This window comes from Chiloscyllium punctatum, chromosome 4, assembly GCF_047496795.1.
Source record: "Chiloscyllium punctatum isolate Juve2018m chromosome 4, sChiPun1.3, whole genome shotgun sequence".
Taxonomy (NCBI): Eukaryota; Metazoa; Chordata; class Chondrichthyes; order Orectolobiformes; family Hemiscylliidae; genus Chiloscyllium; species Chiloscyllium punctatum.
Genome location: NC_092742.1, coordinates 65839065 through 65856892, shown reverse-complemented (window position 1 = coordinate 65856892; position 17828 = coordinate 65839065). Strand labels below are relative to the sequence as shown.

General features: G+C 39.1%; 1 protein-coding gene across 3 annotated transcripts in view; it reads right to left on the bottom strand.

Annotated features, from left to right (window-relative positions):
- The window catches only part of mipol1 (mirror-image polydactyly 1), a 413171-nt gene that overhangs the window by 292276 nt on the left and 103067 nt on the right, over nt 1–17828 (bottom strand). Inside the window, exon 1 of one of the 3 annotated variants that reach the window (XM_072568914.1) lies at nt 13471–13499. The exons of the other annotated variants lie outside the window; for them this stretch is intronic. Coding sequence (XP_072425015.1) covers nt 13471–13484 — 14 coding nt within the window. The 5' untranslated portion in view covers nt 13485–13499. Of the gene's footprint in view, nt 1–13470; nt 13500–17828 lie in introns of those variants that run through there. 3 annotated transcript variants of the gene reach the window in all.

Sequence of the window (17828 nt, the reverse complement as noted above, 5' to 3'; positions counted from 1 at the left end):
TGGTACCTACTTCTTCAGGGAAGTGCATGTCCAAAAATCATTAGATTAAGAATCACATGCTCTGGCCCAAAATGTTGATTTTCCTGCTCCTCGGATGCTGCCTGACCTATTATGCTTTTCCAGCAATACACTCTCAACTCTGATCTCTAGCATCTGCAGACCTCACTGTCTCCTAAGAATCACATTACTCAGATATAAGGCCCTGAGGCTGAAACTTAATGCTGGAGTAGATGTCATCTTCAAATTGAGGTACATCCAAGAATGTTGACAGCAACATTGTGGTTTATGAACCTCCTGTAAAGCACCTTGGATTGCTTTAAGATGGTGAAGGTATAAATACAAATATTTGTTATACTCCTGGGCTTTCTACTCTTACACTGAGCAGTGACAATCCCATGAGGAAGGGCTTTCCTGCTATGTAATCCCTTCAAAACACATTGTAGAATCTGCAAAATTTCAATTGCATCATGACTGACAACATGTTAGGCCAATATAGTTTAGATCTTTGAAAGAATGATATTTTGAAAAACTGTGAATAAATTATCAAGTGCCACAAGTATCAGACAATCTTAAATCACAATGTGGCCTAATTATTGAGGGTAGACACCATGCTGTCTGCATAAACAAAGGAAACTTGATGAAATAGTTTTACCATCATGTAAAGGATGCAGTTATGTGAGCAGTAAAAGATCTTTGGGATGTAACTTGGAAATGATGTAAATAATGAAATTCATTTTAAATGTTTTAATGAGTATGTGTGTAAATCAACCACATACAATTTTTCTGTGGGCAGAAACTATAATGCATTCTTGTGCTGCAGGAATATCAGAACTCCACAGAAAATTCACAAGTTTTACTTAAGGTTATAATTGTACTATTTTATTGATTAATTTCTAATGCTCAATGATTTTAATAGATCAGATGGGTTAGAGTACACAGAACTATTTTTAAATCATATTTGCCATTTGGAGATCAGAGGTCTTCTGTGCAGTTTTGTTTTCAAGAATTTATAGTCTGGACTTTTTTTGTGATACTTATTTGGGTTGTTATCCAGCTCACCAAGGGAAACATGAATTTAAAAAGAATAATAAATGCTGTGGTATAACCCTTTGTCATTTGTAAATATATGGCCTTCAGCTACACTGTTCCAAAACCTAAGTTGTTACCTTAATGGGTCTTCACGATGCAGTTTTAATGTGTACTTTTGTGTGTTAAATGTAGAACTCCCCTAACAACTGTAGACCTTCTACTTAATCTGAGACTGAATGCACAATTTCCTTTGGGATCTCTTTCAACGATCAACAGGAAAAAGCCAATATCCAAAATAAATCTTAGATTAGATATTTCAAATGAAATTTGCTTTCTGCAGATAAAAATGTCAAGATGAATATGAACAGTAAAATAATAAATTATCTTAATGTGGTAAGGTAGTTATCAATGATTCTTTCATTCACACTATTCCTTGGATATCAAGCTGCACAAGACATTCATCAAATGTCACACATTCAGAATATTGGAAACACCATTAAAGCTGTTTGACTAAGACCTCTGAAGTGTTTAAGCAAGGCCCAGAATGTATATTTGTGCAACGGAGGAGAATAAATTTACATATCAGCATCAGCTCATAAGGGATAGGTAAACATTCTGTTTATCTCTCATTGTCATTCCACCTATTTTATGTCTGTGCATTTATGATTCATGCTGGATGACTTCAGGCCCCTGGTTTAAAAAACATTGGATGCAGGAGACTTTAAACCTCTAAGAAAAATCTTTATTTCTCAGTATATAATGAAGCAATTACTATTTGGTAGTATAAAATCATATTTTTATATATGAGCTATATAATCACTGCACACCAGGAATTATGGACAAAAAATAAGAGATAGGAAAACCTGCATTCTTGCATTGTTAAAAAGAGAAATGGTGTGTAGGCTGCTGAAAGTGTTAACGGTTCGCTATAAGAGGTAAATTTTCAAAGAAGCATGCATTCATTACTAGTTTATCACTGCGGTAGATGATCCTGAAAGAATACAATTAATTGTTTTTTTTTAATTTGGAGTTTATATTGTACACTCCATATGTTTTATAATGTTTCAGGAAACTTATTGTCATAAGCTAATTACAGATTTAGCCCATTTGCATCTGAATTCATTTATCCCAAGAGAGTTCAATGTTCTCCCACCCCCAGCACTGTAGCATCCAATAAGTTATTAGTTCAAGGTTTTTGATCTATTCAAAAACTGGAAAATTAATCAATATATAAAAGCACAACTACATAAGAGCAGTAATTCAGCCATTTGAGCCTTCTTTGCCATTCGATGCTAACAAGCTGGATCTCCTACCTTATTGTATTTTATCTCACAATTTCATTCCCTATGATTCCTCTAATAACCAAAATTCTCAGTCTTGACTAAACTCAACACTGAAGCATTCACAGCTCTCTGGGATACGGAGTTCCAAAATTTCTGAATACTTGGCAGGAAAAAAATGTTTTCAGAACTAAATGGTGAACCTATCAGCCCCAGAAAATGGCTTTGAGTTCTAGATGCTACACTCAAGGGAATCATCCACCCAGCATATGAGCTTTATATCCTTCAACGAGATCACTACTCATTCTTATAAATTTTAGAGAATACAGGTCTAGTCTAGTTAATCCCTCTTTATATTAAAATCCACTAATCACAGGAATCGGTACAGAGAACCATCACTGCACTGCCTCCAAAGCAAGTACATTATTTCCTAGTTAAGGCACCAAAACTACACAGTACTCTAGGTATACTCACCTAATAATCCTACACAACTGTTCTAAGGCAACACAATTTGTCTTTCTGATTGTTTCTTGTGATTGTGAGTTGCATTTGTAGTGTGTACAAGGACACCAGATCCTTTTGAATTACAGATGTCCGTTTTTAGCCATTTAAAATAAATACAACTTATTTTTAAAAACTACCAAAGCAGGTAACTTCACATTTCCTCACACTGTATGTTATCCACCATATTCTTATCCATTCACTCAGCCTCTCTATCACTTTGCAGTCCCTTTTTATTCTCTTCCTAACATACTTTCCCACCTAAGTTAGTACCATCAGCAGACTTGAATTCAGTAAACAAGGTAAAAACTCCTTGGTCTTAACTTTTGCAATACCCTGCTAGTTTACAAACAAAACCAAGTGAAGATGAAGTGTCTATTCCTCCTCAACTTTTTCTCAGATAGCTAATCTTCAAATCATGCTAATATCACCTCCAACCCCATGAACCCAAATTTTATATAACAACAAGCTTTGTTGCTATTAACAAATCTGGGGATGACACAAAAATAGGTGGAAAGGCAAGTGCTTGAAGATGACACAAAATCTGCAGAGGGATACAAACAGGTTTAATGAGTGGGAATAAAACATGACAGAATAAGCCCAGACTTTTCTCTCTGGAGAAAAGGAGGAAGAGAGGAGACCTGATCGAGGTATGCAAGATAATGAGTGGAATATATCGAGTCAATAGCCAGAGACTTTTCCCCAGGGCAGGATTGACTGGTACAAGGAGTCATAGTTTGAAGATATTAGGAGGAAGGTATAAAGGAGATGTCAGAGGTAGGTTCTTTACGCAGAGAGTTGTGAATGCATGGAATGCATGTGGTGGTGGAAGCAGAGTCATTGGGGCCATTTAAGGGACTGCTGGACATGCACATGGATAGCAGTGAGTTGAGGGGTGCATAGGTTAAGTTACTATATTTTACATTAGGATTAAATCTCGGCACAACATCATGGGCCAAAGGGCCTGTTCTGTGCTGTACTTTTCTATGTTCTAATACATGTGGGAAAACTGGAGGTTATACACTTGGGCAGGAAGAAAAAAGGTGTTGAATATTATTTAAATGAGAAAAGTCCCCAGAAAGCTACATTACAGAAAGCTGGCATTGGAGGCAATCCAGATAAAGCTTATGAGGTTGATGCCAGATATGGGGGTGGGTCTTCTTATGAAGGGAGTCTGAATTGGTTGGACCTGTCCTCACTGGAATGTCAACAAATGAGAGGTAACCTTACTGAAATGTCAGATTCTTGTGAACTTGACAGGATAATGTGGAGAGGTTGTTTTCCTTTGTGAGAGTGTCTAGGAACAGAGGGCATAATCTCAGAGCAGGGGGTTGCCTATTTAAAGGATTAGCATGAAAGATTAGTAGGAATTTATTCTCTCGGAGGGTAATGAATTTGTGAAATTTGTTCTTGTCAGAGTTATCTGAGTATATTTAAGGCTAAGATGGACAGATGTTTAATCAATCAGGAAATCATGCAGTATGGGGAAAAGGCAGTAAAGTGAATTTGACGATAATCAAATCAGCCATGATCTCATCGAATGGCAAAGCAGACTCATTGGGTTGAATGGTCTACTTCTATTCCTATGTCTTATGGTTTAAATGTATTTTAAAAATTCAAATAACGACTGATTTTTCTTTACTCATCCTCCAGAAACCATCTCAATAACTTGTAACAGATATCAAGAATTATTTTCCTTTCATTAATAAGAATTGACTTTGCTTAATTAGTTATGAGTTTCTTAGTGCCCTATTACCACATTTTGAAAACTAGACTCACTTTTCTAGGTATATGATGTAATTTTAACAAGCCTATAGTTCCCCAATTTCTCTCTTCTTTTTTGAATATCTGAGGGACGCTTGCTACTTTTCAATATACAAAAATAGAAAATAGTGAGGACTGCAGGTGCTGAGGAGTCAGGTTCGATAAAGTGTGGCTCGAGAAAAAGGACAGCAGGTCAGGCACCATCCGAGGAGCAAGAGAATTGATGTTTTGGACGTGACCATTCATCAGGGCTGGGGATGGGGAAGTACTGAGAAATAAATAGGGGGGATAGGCCTCGTGGAAAGTTAGGTGGGATGGCAATAGGTGGACAGAGGTAGAAGGTGACTGTAATAGGTTAGTGGGAAGTGTGGAGCAGATAGGTGGGAAGGAAGTCCCTGTCAGGCAAGGGGGAAGTGATAAAGTAAGGGAACTGTGATTTACTAAAGAAATTGTATCTCTTGTTAATGGAAGAGGGAGGCTTATGTGATGTTGAGGTGAGATGGAGCATTACTGAGTAGCTAGAAAGAATTTAAAGAGACAGTTATGAAGAGCAAGGAGGGGACATGTGCAGTCTTTAGCAGGGAAAATAAAGGAGAACCCTAAAGCTTGCTATAGGTATGTGAGGAATAAAATGATGACTAAAGTAGGAATATGGCCTGTCAAAGACAGAAGCAGGAAGTTGTATGTGGACCCTGTGGATATCAGAGAGGTGCTAAATGTATATTTCTCATCTGCTTTCATTCAGGAAAAGGAGAATATTGTAGAGAAAAAGACTGAGATACGGGCTGTTAGACTTGAAAGGATTGATGTTAGTAAGGTGGAGGTGCAATCAAATCCAGAAGGAATGAAAATAGACAAGTGCCCCAGGCCAGATAGGATTTATCCGAGGATTCTCTGGGAAGCTAGGAAGGAGATGGCTGAACCTTTGGCCTTGATCTTTGTGTCATCATTGTCTACAGATTTAGTACCAGAGGACTGGAGGATTGCAAATGTTGTGCCCTTGTTCAAGAAGGGCAGTAGAGATAACCCAGATAATTATAGACCAGCGAGCCTTACGTCTGCTGTAGGAAAAGTTTTAGAAAGGATTATAAGAGATAGGATTTATAATCATCTAGCAAGCAACAATTTGATTGGAAATAGTCAACATGGATTCATCAAGGGCAGATTGTGTCTCACAAACCTCATTGAGTTTTTGAGAAGGTGACCAAGCATGTGGATGAGGATAGGGCAGCTGGCATGGTGTACATGGACTTCAGCAAAGCCTTTGATAAGGTTCCACATGGTGGGCTACTGCAGAAAATTCAGAGGCATAGGATTGAAGATGATTTAGCAGTTTGGATTTGAAACTGGTTTTCTGTAAGAAGGCAATGAGTAATGGTTGATGGAAAATATTCAGCCTGGAGTCCAGTTACTAGTAGTGTGCCACAAGGATCTGTTTTGGGTCCATTGCTGCTGGTCATTTTTATAAACGACTTGGACGCAGGCATAAGTGAATGGGTTAGTAAGTTTGCAGATGATAGTAAAGTCGGTGGAATGGTGGATAGTGTTACAGGTTGCAGGGAGACTTGGATAAACTGCAGAACTGGGCTGAAAGGTAGCAAATGGAGTTCAATGCAGATAAATGTGGGGTAATTCACTTTAGGAAGAATAACAGGAAGACAGAATACTGGAGTAATGGAAAGATTCTTGGTAGTGTGGATGTACAGACAGATCTTGGTGTCCATGTACATAGATCTCTGAAAGTTGCCACCAAGGTTGATAGTACTGTTAAGATGACATTCGGTGTGTTAGGTTTTATTGGTAGAGGGATTGATTTCTGGAGCCGTGATGTCGTGCTGCAACTGTACAAAATGCTAGTGTGGCCTCACTTGGAGTACTGTGTGCAGTTCTGGTCACCCCATTGCAGGAAGGATGTGGAAGCATTGGAAAAAGTGCTGAGGAGATTTACCAGGATGTTGCCTGGTCTGAAGTGAAGGTTTTATGAGGAAAGGCTGAGGGACTGGGTCTGTTCTCACTGGAAAGGAGGTGGTAAGAGGCAATTTAATAGAGACATAGAAGATGATCAGAGGATTAGATAGGGTGGAGAGTGAGAGTTTTTCTTCCTAGGATGATGATATCTGCTTGTACGAGGGAGCATAGCTTCAAATTGAGGGGTGATAGATCTAAGACAGATGTTAGACGCACGTTCTTCACTCAGAGAGCGGTAAGGATATGGAATGTCCTACCTGCCAATGCAGGTAACTCAGCCATATTAGGAGCATTTAAGCAGTCCTTGCATGAGCATATGGATGATGATGGGATAGTGTAGGGTGATGGGCTTAAATTAGTTCACAGGTCGTGCAACATCGAGTACCGAAGGGCCTGTTCTGTGCTGTATTGTTCTATGTTCTAAGGAAGATGGACAGGTAGGTCAGATCAAGATGGTGGTGCTGAATTGGAGGGTTTGATCTGGGATGGGGTGGGAGATGGGGTGATTTACAAACTGATGGATTAAATGTTAAGACTGTGTGGTTTTGGGACACCAAGGTGGAAGATGAGATGTTCCTCCTCCAGTTTGCAGGTGGCCGTGTTTAGGCAATGGAGGAGGCCAAGAATTGACATGTCATCAGGGGAGTTGAAATGAACAGCCACTGGTAGATGAGGTTGGTTGGTGCATACGGACTGAATGTTCCCTGAACCATTCTGTGAGCTTGTTCTTGGTCTCTCCAATATAGAGGAGACCACCTCGAGAGCAACAGATGCAGTAATTAAGTATATCTCTATTGGAGTTTGAAAGATCCTTTGGGGTCTTGGAGGGAGGTGAGGGGGAAGGTGTGGGCACAGGCTTTGCACTTCTTATGGCGACAGGGGAAGGTGCCAGGTGTGGGGAGGGAGCTGGGGGGAGTGTGGACTTAAAGAGAGAGTTGCAGAGGGAACCAGCACCACACTTGATCGAATATGCACAAATACTGTGATGACATTTAGTATGGGAAAAACTGTAACAAGAAAAATACATAATTTAGTGAAAGAATCAACAGATATTTTCAATGTTTCCAAGAATGTTTGTAAAGGACTTTGAAGAGTTTCCATTCACTGTAGAGGAATCAATTGTTCCTTTCTTGGATGATGAGAAATTCAGATCTATGCAGTTTGGGAACTTTTGGTCGTGAAGTAATAGTAATACAAAAAAAATTAAGATATGGAGATCATGTGGTTGACAGACATAAGCAGCAACAAAGATCAAGAGCAAATCTGAAGAGGTGTTTATGGGGGATATAGAGAGGGCAATTAGGAAGGCACTTTTTCCAAACATTGATGGGTCACAAATTCAGAGAACCAGTATAAGGATGAGGAGAAATGTTTTCACTCAGAGGGTGAATGTCTGGAAGTCACTGCCTGAAAGGGTGGTCGAGTAAGAGGCTCCTATTACTATTGATAAATTTCAAGCAACATTTAGATATGCACTTGCATTGCCATTACCACCACAGCAAGAATTTGAAAATGGGATGAACGTAGTCTAATCTTTGTTGTCATAGACAGGCACTATGGCCCAAATGGCATCCTTCTGTGTGGTAAACATCCATGAGGAGAATTGAACAGTGAAACAATCAGTACACAGATATACACACAAAGAAAAAGCAGGAAGAAAAACAAATAACTTGTGTAAAAAAAACTGGGCAAAGCTCAGAAAAAGACAATCCTTTTGACTCTTTGACAGGTTTTGTAAGATGATGAGGTTCCTAATGAGAATGCTATTTGTTCAAAATCTAACGCTCTTGTAAGAAACCAATATTTAACTTTATTAGTAACTAACATTTTACTTGAATAGATATTCTTTTTGTTGCACAGTAAAGTAAAAAATGTAGGAGTAAGGCAGTGCATGGAAAGGCAAAGTAATGGATAATTATATTTTACAAAAGTTTAATAGTAGCAAAAAAAGGTGAGATATGTAGCCATCTGTGAGAAACCACTTAAATGTCGGGGTTTCTCTATGGTTAGCCAAGATTGGTGTCATCATACACAAGGCTGCAAATAAGTAGAATTGGAATTAGGTTAGAATTAGAATTAGGTTTAGTTAAATACAAGAGCACAATGAAAAATTTACAGTTTTGCCCCACATAGCGCTATCTTGGGTACAAAGTACTGAGGTACAAATCTTAGATACAAATAGGGCAAGGGAGAAGTTAATTGGATAATACCTAAAATAAAAGATGCCTTAGCCTTCTTGTCCTGTGGTGGAGAGTGAGAGTATGCAGACACAAGAACAAACAACACGAGACAGGGCAGATGATGGGGAAAGAATGAAAAGGCGGCCATGGTAGAAAGCGAGAGAGACTGAAGGCTAAAACTGAGAGAGAAATCATTTAAGACAATCAAGGTGAGGGACAGAATGAGCGAATATCTTTTTGTACCAAGGAATCAGAAAAAAATAGGGAAATTTAACAGTGGAACAAATTTAAAAGCATTGAATATAAATGCACAAAGCATTTTAAACAAAATTAATGAGTTAATAGTACAAATAGAAACAAAAGAGTATGATTTGGTAGCAATTACTGAGACATGGTTACAAGACACCAGGTCAGGGAATTGAATATCCAGGGGTACTCAGCATTTTGGAAAGATAGACTGAAAGGAAAAGGAGGTGGCCTTGCTGGTGAAGGATGGGATCAGTGCTGTATTGAGAATTGACATAAGTATGGGAGATCAAGATGTGGAATCAGTCTGGGTAGAAATAAGAAATAGCAAAGGGAAGAAGTACTTGGTAGGAGTAGTCTATAGGTTCCCAAACAGTAGTCCTACAGTGGGGCACAATATAAACCAGGAAATATTAGAGGCTTGCAAGAAAGGTACGGCAACAATCATGGGTGATTTGAACATGCATGTAGAGTGGAAGAATCAAACTGGCAAGGGTAGCCTGGAGCCAGAGTTCATTGAATGTATTACAGATTGTTGCTCGGAGCAGTATGTTGTGGAATCAACCAGGGAGCAGGCTACTCTGGATTTGATATTGTGTAATGAGGAAAGATTGATTGATGACATCATAGTTAAGGATCCTCAAGGGAGCAGTGACCATAGAATGATAGAATTCAAAAATTAGTTTGAGGGATGAGAAAATGAGTCCCACAGTAATGTTCTCGATTTAAAAAAAAGGAAATTATATAGGCATGAGGACAGATTTGGCTAGAGTACATTGGACAGGAAGGCTAAATGGTAAAATGCTGATGAGCAGTAGCAGATGTTTAAGGAGCTACTCAATTCCTCACAAAAATATATCCCAGTGAGAAAGAAAGGTGATAAGGGATGTTAAAAAATAATGGCTAAACAAAGAGGTCAAGGGCAATGTAAAGTCAAACGCTAAAGGTATACTAAATTGCAAAGGCCAGTGGCAGGATGGATGATTGGGAAACTTTCAAACGTGAAAAAAGGATACTAAAAAGTTAGTAAAAAGAGCTAAGGTAAATTACAAATGAAAACTAACATGAAATATCAAAAAAGATAGCAAAAGTTTCTGTGGACATTTAAAAGGGAAGAGAGTTGCTAATGTGAATGTTGGTTCCTTGGAAGATGAAACCAGAGAGTTAATAGTGGGGAACACTGAAATGGCAGAGATGCTGAATCAATACTTTGCCTCAGTTTTCGTGGTTGAGGACAATGGTACCATTCCTGTTGGAACAGGCAAGTCAAAGACAATAGATAAGGTAGAACTTAGAACAATCAACATCGATAGGGAAAAGCAACTATTAGGATTGAAGGCAAACATGTCCTCAGGCCTGATGATCTACATGCTAGGGTTAGAGACAAAAAACTGCTGATGCTGGAATCCAAAGTAGACAGGCAGGAGTTTGGAAGAACACAGCAAGCCAGGCAGCATCAGGGGGCAGACAAGTCGACGTTTTGGTTGTACCGCTTCTTCAGGAGTGGGGGTGGGTGTAGAGGGTGGCAGGGGCAGGGTGGTGAAGTAGGGATAGGTGAAGACAAGTAGAGGGTACAACCTGGTTGATCAATGGGAAGAATGAATCCAGTTGGTGGCAGGGAAGGGGGGGGGGCTAGGTAGGGACTCGGGGGATTGGAAGGTTATTTGAAATTGGTGAACTCATTGTTGAATCTTCCAGGTTGTAGGCTGCCCAGGTGGAAGATGAGGTGTTGTTCCTCCAATTTGCGGTTTGGTTTGCATGGCAATGGAGGAGGCCAAGGAAAGGGAGTAGGAAGGGGAATGGAAATGGGCAGTGACTGGGAGATCCAGTCAGCCCTGCGGGACCACCTGAGATGCTTGGTGAACCTTTCCCTAAGTTTACGTTTGATCTTCCTAATGGAGAGAAGACCATATCGGGAGCACCTTATGCAGTAACTAGGTTGGAAGAGAGATGGATTAACCTCAGTTTCATCTGGAAGGATATTAAAGGAAGTGGCAGTGGAGATAGTAGCCCTGTTGGTTACAAAATTCCAAAATTCCTTGGACGCAGGAAAGGTTCCAGTGGATTGGAAAATGGCTAATGTAACACCCTTATTCAACAAGAGAGCAAAGCAAAATGTGGGAAATTACAGACCAGTTAGTTTAACATCAGTTGTTGGGGAAGTGTTAGAATCAGTTATCAGGGAAGCAATATCAGGACATTTGGAAAGTCAAAATGCTATCCATCAGGGTCAGCATGGTTTTATGACTTGGATACAGGGACAGAAGGCTCTATAGCCAAACTTGCAGATGACCCAAAAATAGGCGGGCTGGTAAATTGCAATGAGGTAATAAGAACTTTAGAAATGGATATTATAGATAGATTAGGAGAGTGGGCCAAAATGCGGCAGATACAGTTTAATGTGGATAAATGTGAGGGCATGCATTTAGGTTGGAAAAATGAGAAGGTGACCTATTATCTTAATGGGGAAAGATTTCAGGAGTGCTCCAGCACAGAGGGATCTAGGTGTACTCGTTCATGAGTCACAGAAAACTAGCATGCAGGTACAGCAGATTATAAAGAAAGTGAATAGAATAGAATATTAAGGCAAGGAATTTGCAGCTATACAAGGTATTCGTGAGACCACATCTGGAGTACTATACACAGTTTTGGTCTTGTTATTTGAGAAAAGGATGCATTGGCATTGGAGGCAGTTCAGAAGAGGTTCACTAGATTGATCCCAGAGATTAGGGTTTGTCGAATGAAGAGTGATTGAATAGTTTAGGCCTATAGTCTCTGGAATTTAGAAGAATGAGGAGAGATCAAATTGAGGTAATCAAGATGATAAAAGGTGTGGATAAAATAGACACAGAACAGATGCTTCTTCCTGTGTGACATTCTAGGACGATAGGTCATAGTCTTCGGATAAAGGGTAGCAAAATTAAAACAGAGTTGAGGAGAAACTACTTCTCCCAAAGGATTGTGAATCTGTGAAAGTCACTACCCAAAGTATTTTGGATGCTGGGATAGTGAGTAAATTTAATGAGGAGTTAGACAGATTTTTAATTGGTAATGGGTTGAAGGGATATGGAGAGAAGACAGTAAAATGAGGGTGAGGAGCATATCAGCCATAGCAGAGCAGAGCCAATGGGCTGAAAGGTCTAATGCTGCTCCTATATCTTATGAGCTGATGAACTAAGTGTTCTTCTACCCAGATCTTGACTTGAGTAGTATAATCCACATTAAACTCGAAATCACCATTCAAGTTTATTGACATAGTTTATCTGAGAACTTAATAAACTTATTCTTTGTTAGAATGAAGTTGATTTGTAACAAAACTGTATTTGCCAATTCCATTCATGTTGTAAACAAGCCTTAAGTCTTTGAAATCATTATATTTAAAAAAAGTCCAGTGGAGAACTGACTTGCAAGACAGGTAAAATTGACTGACTCTTATGATGTGATTTGGAAGTCTTTTGCATGCCTGAACCTTTGAATTGGATGACCAGATCATGAATTACACATTGTCGAAACTCAATTCTGGAAAGGGTACAACATCAATAGTAAATGTGATCAATGGAAGATTGGTAGACAAGTGTTGTGGTGGTGTTCATCATGTCTGGGAACATTTGATGGACTTAGCAACTCAAGGGTTTAATTAGCTAGGTTGGCAAAACTATAACTTTGCATGCATAACCAAATTTGTGCAGACTGATTTTAAAACTCTGGGATAGAAGCTATTCAAGTTCACATTCAGAATAATCTAGCCTGTGATAGATCCTCTCTTATCACTAAATGTAAATCAGATCATTTTGGTCTTTTAGTGATTTTATGTCATTCCTCTAAGTTTTCAGATATGTAAAAATGAAGTGTCGTAAAGATAATTGAAAAACAATTAAAAAGCCATTTTGTGAGAACAGAGAATCAAAGACACATGTTTAATGAGAGTTCTAATGTTCAAGTATCTTGAAGCAAATAAAGTACTGAAGTTGAAAAATTGCAAGAACAACAGAACTGTCACTTTTAATTTGTAACAAAATAGCTGTTAATTTTGATGTCTGGTTTCTGTCTTTGGATTATATGAACAGGTTTTGAAATTTCACAATTCTAAGAATTAGTATAAGGATTTATTACATATCATATTAGCATCATTTATTCAAGCTTTTGTAGGGAAAAAAAGCAGAAGACAAGAGATGAATAATAACTGTGCTCAATAAACAGTATTGAATTATATATTATTTTCTGTAGAAATTTGAACTTGGTCACTATTTCAGTCTTTTGACATTAACCTTAGTTATGTCGTGAATTGTTTTCTAATGGATCATCCAAGAAAAAGGCATAATCTATAGTACCACTATTTGTGTGGTTCAACTAAAATTGCTTGTGTGTACATTTATCTTAAAGCAATAAATCTGCAGAAAGTTACTCAACAAGTAGTTGAGTTATACTCAACTCATTAGCTGTCACAATCTAAAAGGTGAGATAATGCCCGAGCTTTCATGATTTTTCCATTAACTTCTCACCTAACTGCTAACATAGTTCTTGATAGAAAATTTCCAATGAAGTCTCAAGCTCTTTTTCCAGCTGTCAGCTGTAGTGCATCTTAGAAACAGGCAATCTTTCGTTCAGTTCCTCATTTACTTTTGGATTAGCTGAAATGCAGGTGTTTTATTACATTAATTAAATGTACTGTACATGTCTCAGTCAAAGCAGTTATAGAAGTACAAAAAAGATGAATAATAATTTCAGTCTTTTAATATACCAAGATGCAGAAAGAAAGCAATTTTTAATAATCTCATCGGCATTTTAAAGGAAGACAGGCTGCCCTATTATTCATAACATAAATCATAAATTTTATCCCTCCATAATTTACAGTCGTTCTTCAGCACCATTTCCAAGCTAATGATTGCCAGCAATTAACAAAATGTAATCCCATTGCGCAATCATTTTAATGCATTTAGCACTCAGAAAAGTAAACATCAAATTAATACAGCTGAAGCCACATTAGATCCTTGTTAGATGCAGGCAATTATAGTTCAGCTCCTCAGGTGTAATTAAATGATTGAAATGATTTAGTTCAATAAATGCAAGTTAATTCATAAGTAAGCAACAAATAGATAGGGAGCAATTACAAGAAACACTGACATCCTAAGCTCATTTGATAGCTATACACTGCTTAAATGGATAAGGGTGCCACCTGCTGGCAAAATGATACCTACAGTTCAACACTGGAAAGAACATTAATACAGCAGTACCTGATTTCCCCATAACATATGATACAATTTCAAATGCAACATTATTTTAAGCTTTTTTTCTATTTGGAAACAAATAATAAAAGAAATAATTTTAGTCCACAAATGGCATTTGAAATGTTTCAAAATCTCCACTGCAGAAGATTTATTAAAGATTGATTAGAGAGATTTTTTTGGCCTCTTAGCAAATCAAGGAATATGGGGAAGAGGCAAGAAAATGGTATAGAGCTCATTATCCGTCATGATTACAGTATCATGATAATGTCACTGGACTCATAATCCAGAATCCTATGCTAATTCCTGGGAACATGCATCCCCAAGACACCATGACTCTCTAAAACCTGTCCACCATCTACAAGGCACAAGTCAGGATTGTGGTAGAATACTTCCCATTTGTCTGGATATGTGCAGCTCCAAAAGCATTCAAGAACCTTGACACCATCCAGAACTAAGCAGCTACTTGATTTGCACCACATTCAAAAGCATCCACTCCCTTCGCCACCAACACTCAGTAGTAGCAGCAGTATATACTATACAAGATACACTGAAGAAATTCAATAAAGATCATTAGACAGCACCTTCCAAACCCATGGCCAGTTGCATCTAGAACGATAAGATCAGCAGATATATAGAAACAACACTACCTGAAAGATTCCTTACCTAGCTGCTTATGATTCTGACTTGAAAATACTTCACCATTCCTTCACTGACACTAGTTAAATTCTGGAATTCCCTTCCTAAGGGTATTGTGGGTCTACATACAGCACATAGACTGCAACGGTTCAAGAAGACAGCTCACCATAACCTTCTCAAGGGCAACTAGGAATGGGCAATTAATGCTGGCCTAGCCAGTGACATCTATGTCCCATGAAAGTTATTTTTTTTAAATGGTAAAATTTGAATTCAATAAAAGCCAGAATTATGAACCAGTCTAAGGGTCACCATGTAACCACACTCAAATTTTTGTGAAAACTCATACAGCTCAGAAATGTCCTTTAGGGAAGGAAATCTTCCACCATACGTAGTCTGACCTACATCTGATTTGAGACCCAGAAAATGTGATTGACACAACTGCCTTCTGGAATGGCCTGGTAATCAAAGTGTTACGAAGTTTTAACAAACAGAATAAAACAAGTAGCCTATACCGTATTGAGCTAGGATTCATAAATGACAATGCTGAACCCAGCCTGCTGACTCTGCAAAATCTCCCTTACCAACATCTGAGACTGGCACCAAAATTGGAAGAGGTTTTTTTTGTGGGTGGCACGGTGGCACAGTGGTTAGCACTGCTGCCTCACAGCGCCAGAGACCCAGGTTCAATTCCCGCCTCAGGCGACTGACTGTGTGGAGTTTGCACGTTCTCCCCGTGTCTGCGTGGGTTTCCTCCGGGTGCTCCGGTTTCCTCCCACACTCCAAAGATGTGCAGGTCAGGTGAATTGGCCATGCTAAATTGCCCATAGTGTTAGGTAAGGAGTAGATGTAGGGGTATGGGTGGGTTGCGCTTCGGCGGGGTGGTGTGGACTTGTTGGGCCGAAGGGCCTGTTTCCACACTGTAAGTAATCTAATCTAATCTAATCTAAATGATCAAGCAGCAGACTGATAAAGACAGGTTCACAGAATCTTTCAGATTCATACTTCTCAGACCAGGTCCCAGACACCACTGTCCAACTAGCAGGACAAAGTCATTAGAGTTGGCATTATGGAGGTACATAGTTGAGAATGGGTTGCACTGTGAGGCCTCAACATTGACTGTGAACACAATGACATCTAGTCAAACGCGGGTAAGGAAACCTGCTGTTTATCTGATGTCCGACCTTTGGCAAATGAATCAGTACTGAGTATGGCAAAAGCACATAATGTAATCTGGGTGTTAACTTCAATGCCCATCACCAAGATGCTAGATAACATTACTAGTGACTGAATTTGCCCATGTTCTGGAAAATGTAACTGCAGGTTTGGGTCCAGGCAGATGACGTGGTAACCAATAAGAGGGAAAAATCAAGTTGAATGTGTGCTCCCCACCTACATGCTGCAGTTGCATCCCTGGCAATACCAGCAGGTTTTACTCCATCTTCTCATATTACCTGCTGACCCAGGTTACTTCTCCAGGCTTACAGATTAGTTTGTTAATGATCATTACACACAGTTGTCTCCATCAAAGCAAGGATGGTGGTGACCAGTGATGATCACATTTCTCTTCCTGCAATACCTCATGGTCTGACATGCTCTATTGCTTCCCACCATTATATGTCCAGTTGTCCACCTGCAAAATTATTGCCCCCTCTGCATCCCAGCAGCCTTCAATCTTGACTTGCTTGAATTCCCAACCATAGCCCTGACATGATCACACTCCCTAACATGCAGTGCAGATCCCCAGGACCGATCATGATCCACTCCCTGACTTGACCTGGAAAGTCAGTATCGACTGATAAGTAAGCACATGCCAGACTGATATCTGTGCAGCTCCCTAACTGACTTAATTGAACAAATCCACAGATTGGTTGCACTGGACTTGCAGGACTCCCTGTGACCCATTCCCTCAATTCTTCTAAAATAGAACCATCAGCAACCCATGTTGACAGACTTTGCTCGATCCTTGGACTGATATTCGAAAATTTCCTTGACTTATGATGCCAGTACCCCTCTCTGAAGTCATCATTTATGACTTGATGAAGGATTACTGTGCATAGATGAGAAGCACATTCCACATAATCCGATGGCACGTGCTGAAAGTGTGACACTGATGTAACATGGTAGCATTCAGCAACACGTTCAATCCATTGATCATTACTGATGAACATGACAAACTGCCTGGCTTTGTGTCTGTGCTAAATTGCAAAGCAAGACATAGGTACTGTTATCCTACAGGCTCAGTGACACAGTAATGCATGAGCATCCAAAAGTGAAGGTGCACTAAGTAACCTAGCAGCAGCATTTCCATGGGATATGTTCTTCTGCTCCAAAATGCTTTAAAAGTGATTCAAAGATGTTCTATAATCATGGGTTGATGCTCACGTTTGCCCATTGCCAACTTCTATGAATTGAGCGTGCAGGTGGTCACTGGTCATGGAGTGTGCTCTGGAATATTAGGGAATTCTACCAAACAATAACTCCCAGAGAAAACAATAGCAAGCTGCAGCTACCAGGTAACTGCCCTGACTTTTGTGTCAGAAATTAGCATCTTCTAGTTTATTTTTGTTGCTGGGAAAATAGTGAGTTGCACATGTACGAGATAACATAAGATTTAATAACTCATTACAAACTAATGTGCCAAAAATTGGACTCAACATCTAGAATCGCATAGTTTCATTCTTGCTGTTTCTCTCCTCAAGTATTTCACCATTGTTATGCCGTTCAAGAGAAATTTCAATTCATGGTTTATACATAACTATATTAAGGATGTAAGTATAAGTATAAGTATATTAGGATGTCTGGAGATTTGCTGTGCTTACACTTATTTAAATGACGTTAAAACCCTTGAGATGAAAAGCTCAGTGCATTAGGAAAAAAAAGGGAGAAAATAGAAATCTGCTGCTTCTTTGCGATAAAAGTCCAGTAACACAGACAGACAGAACCAGAAACAGTCAGGTTGTGTGCAAGCTCATTCAGAGATAAAATCTGTTCAACAC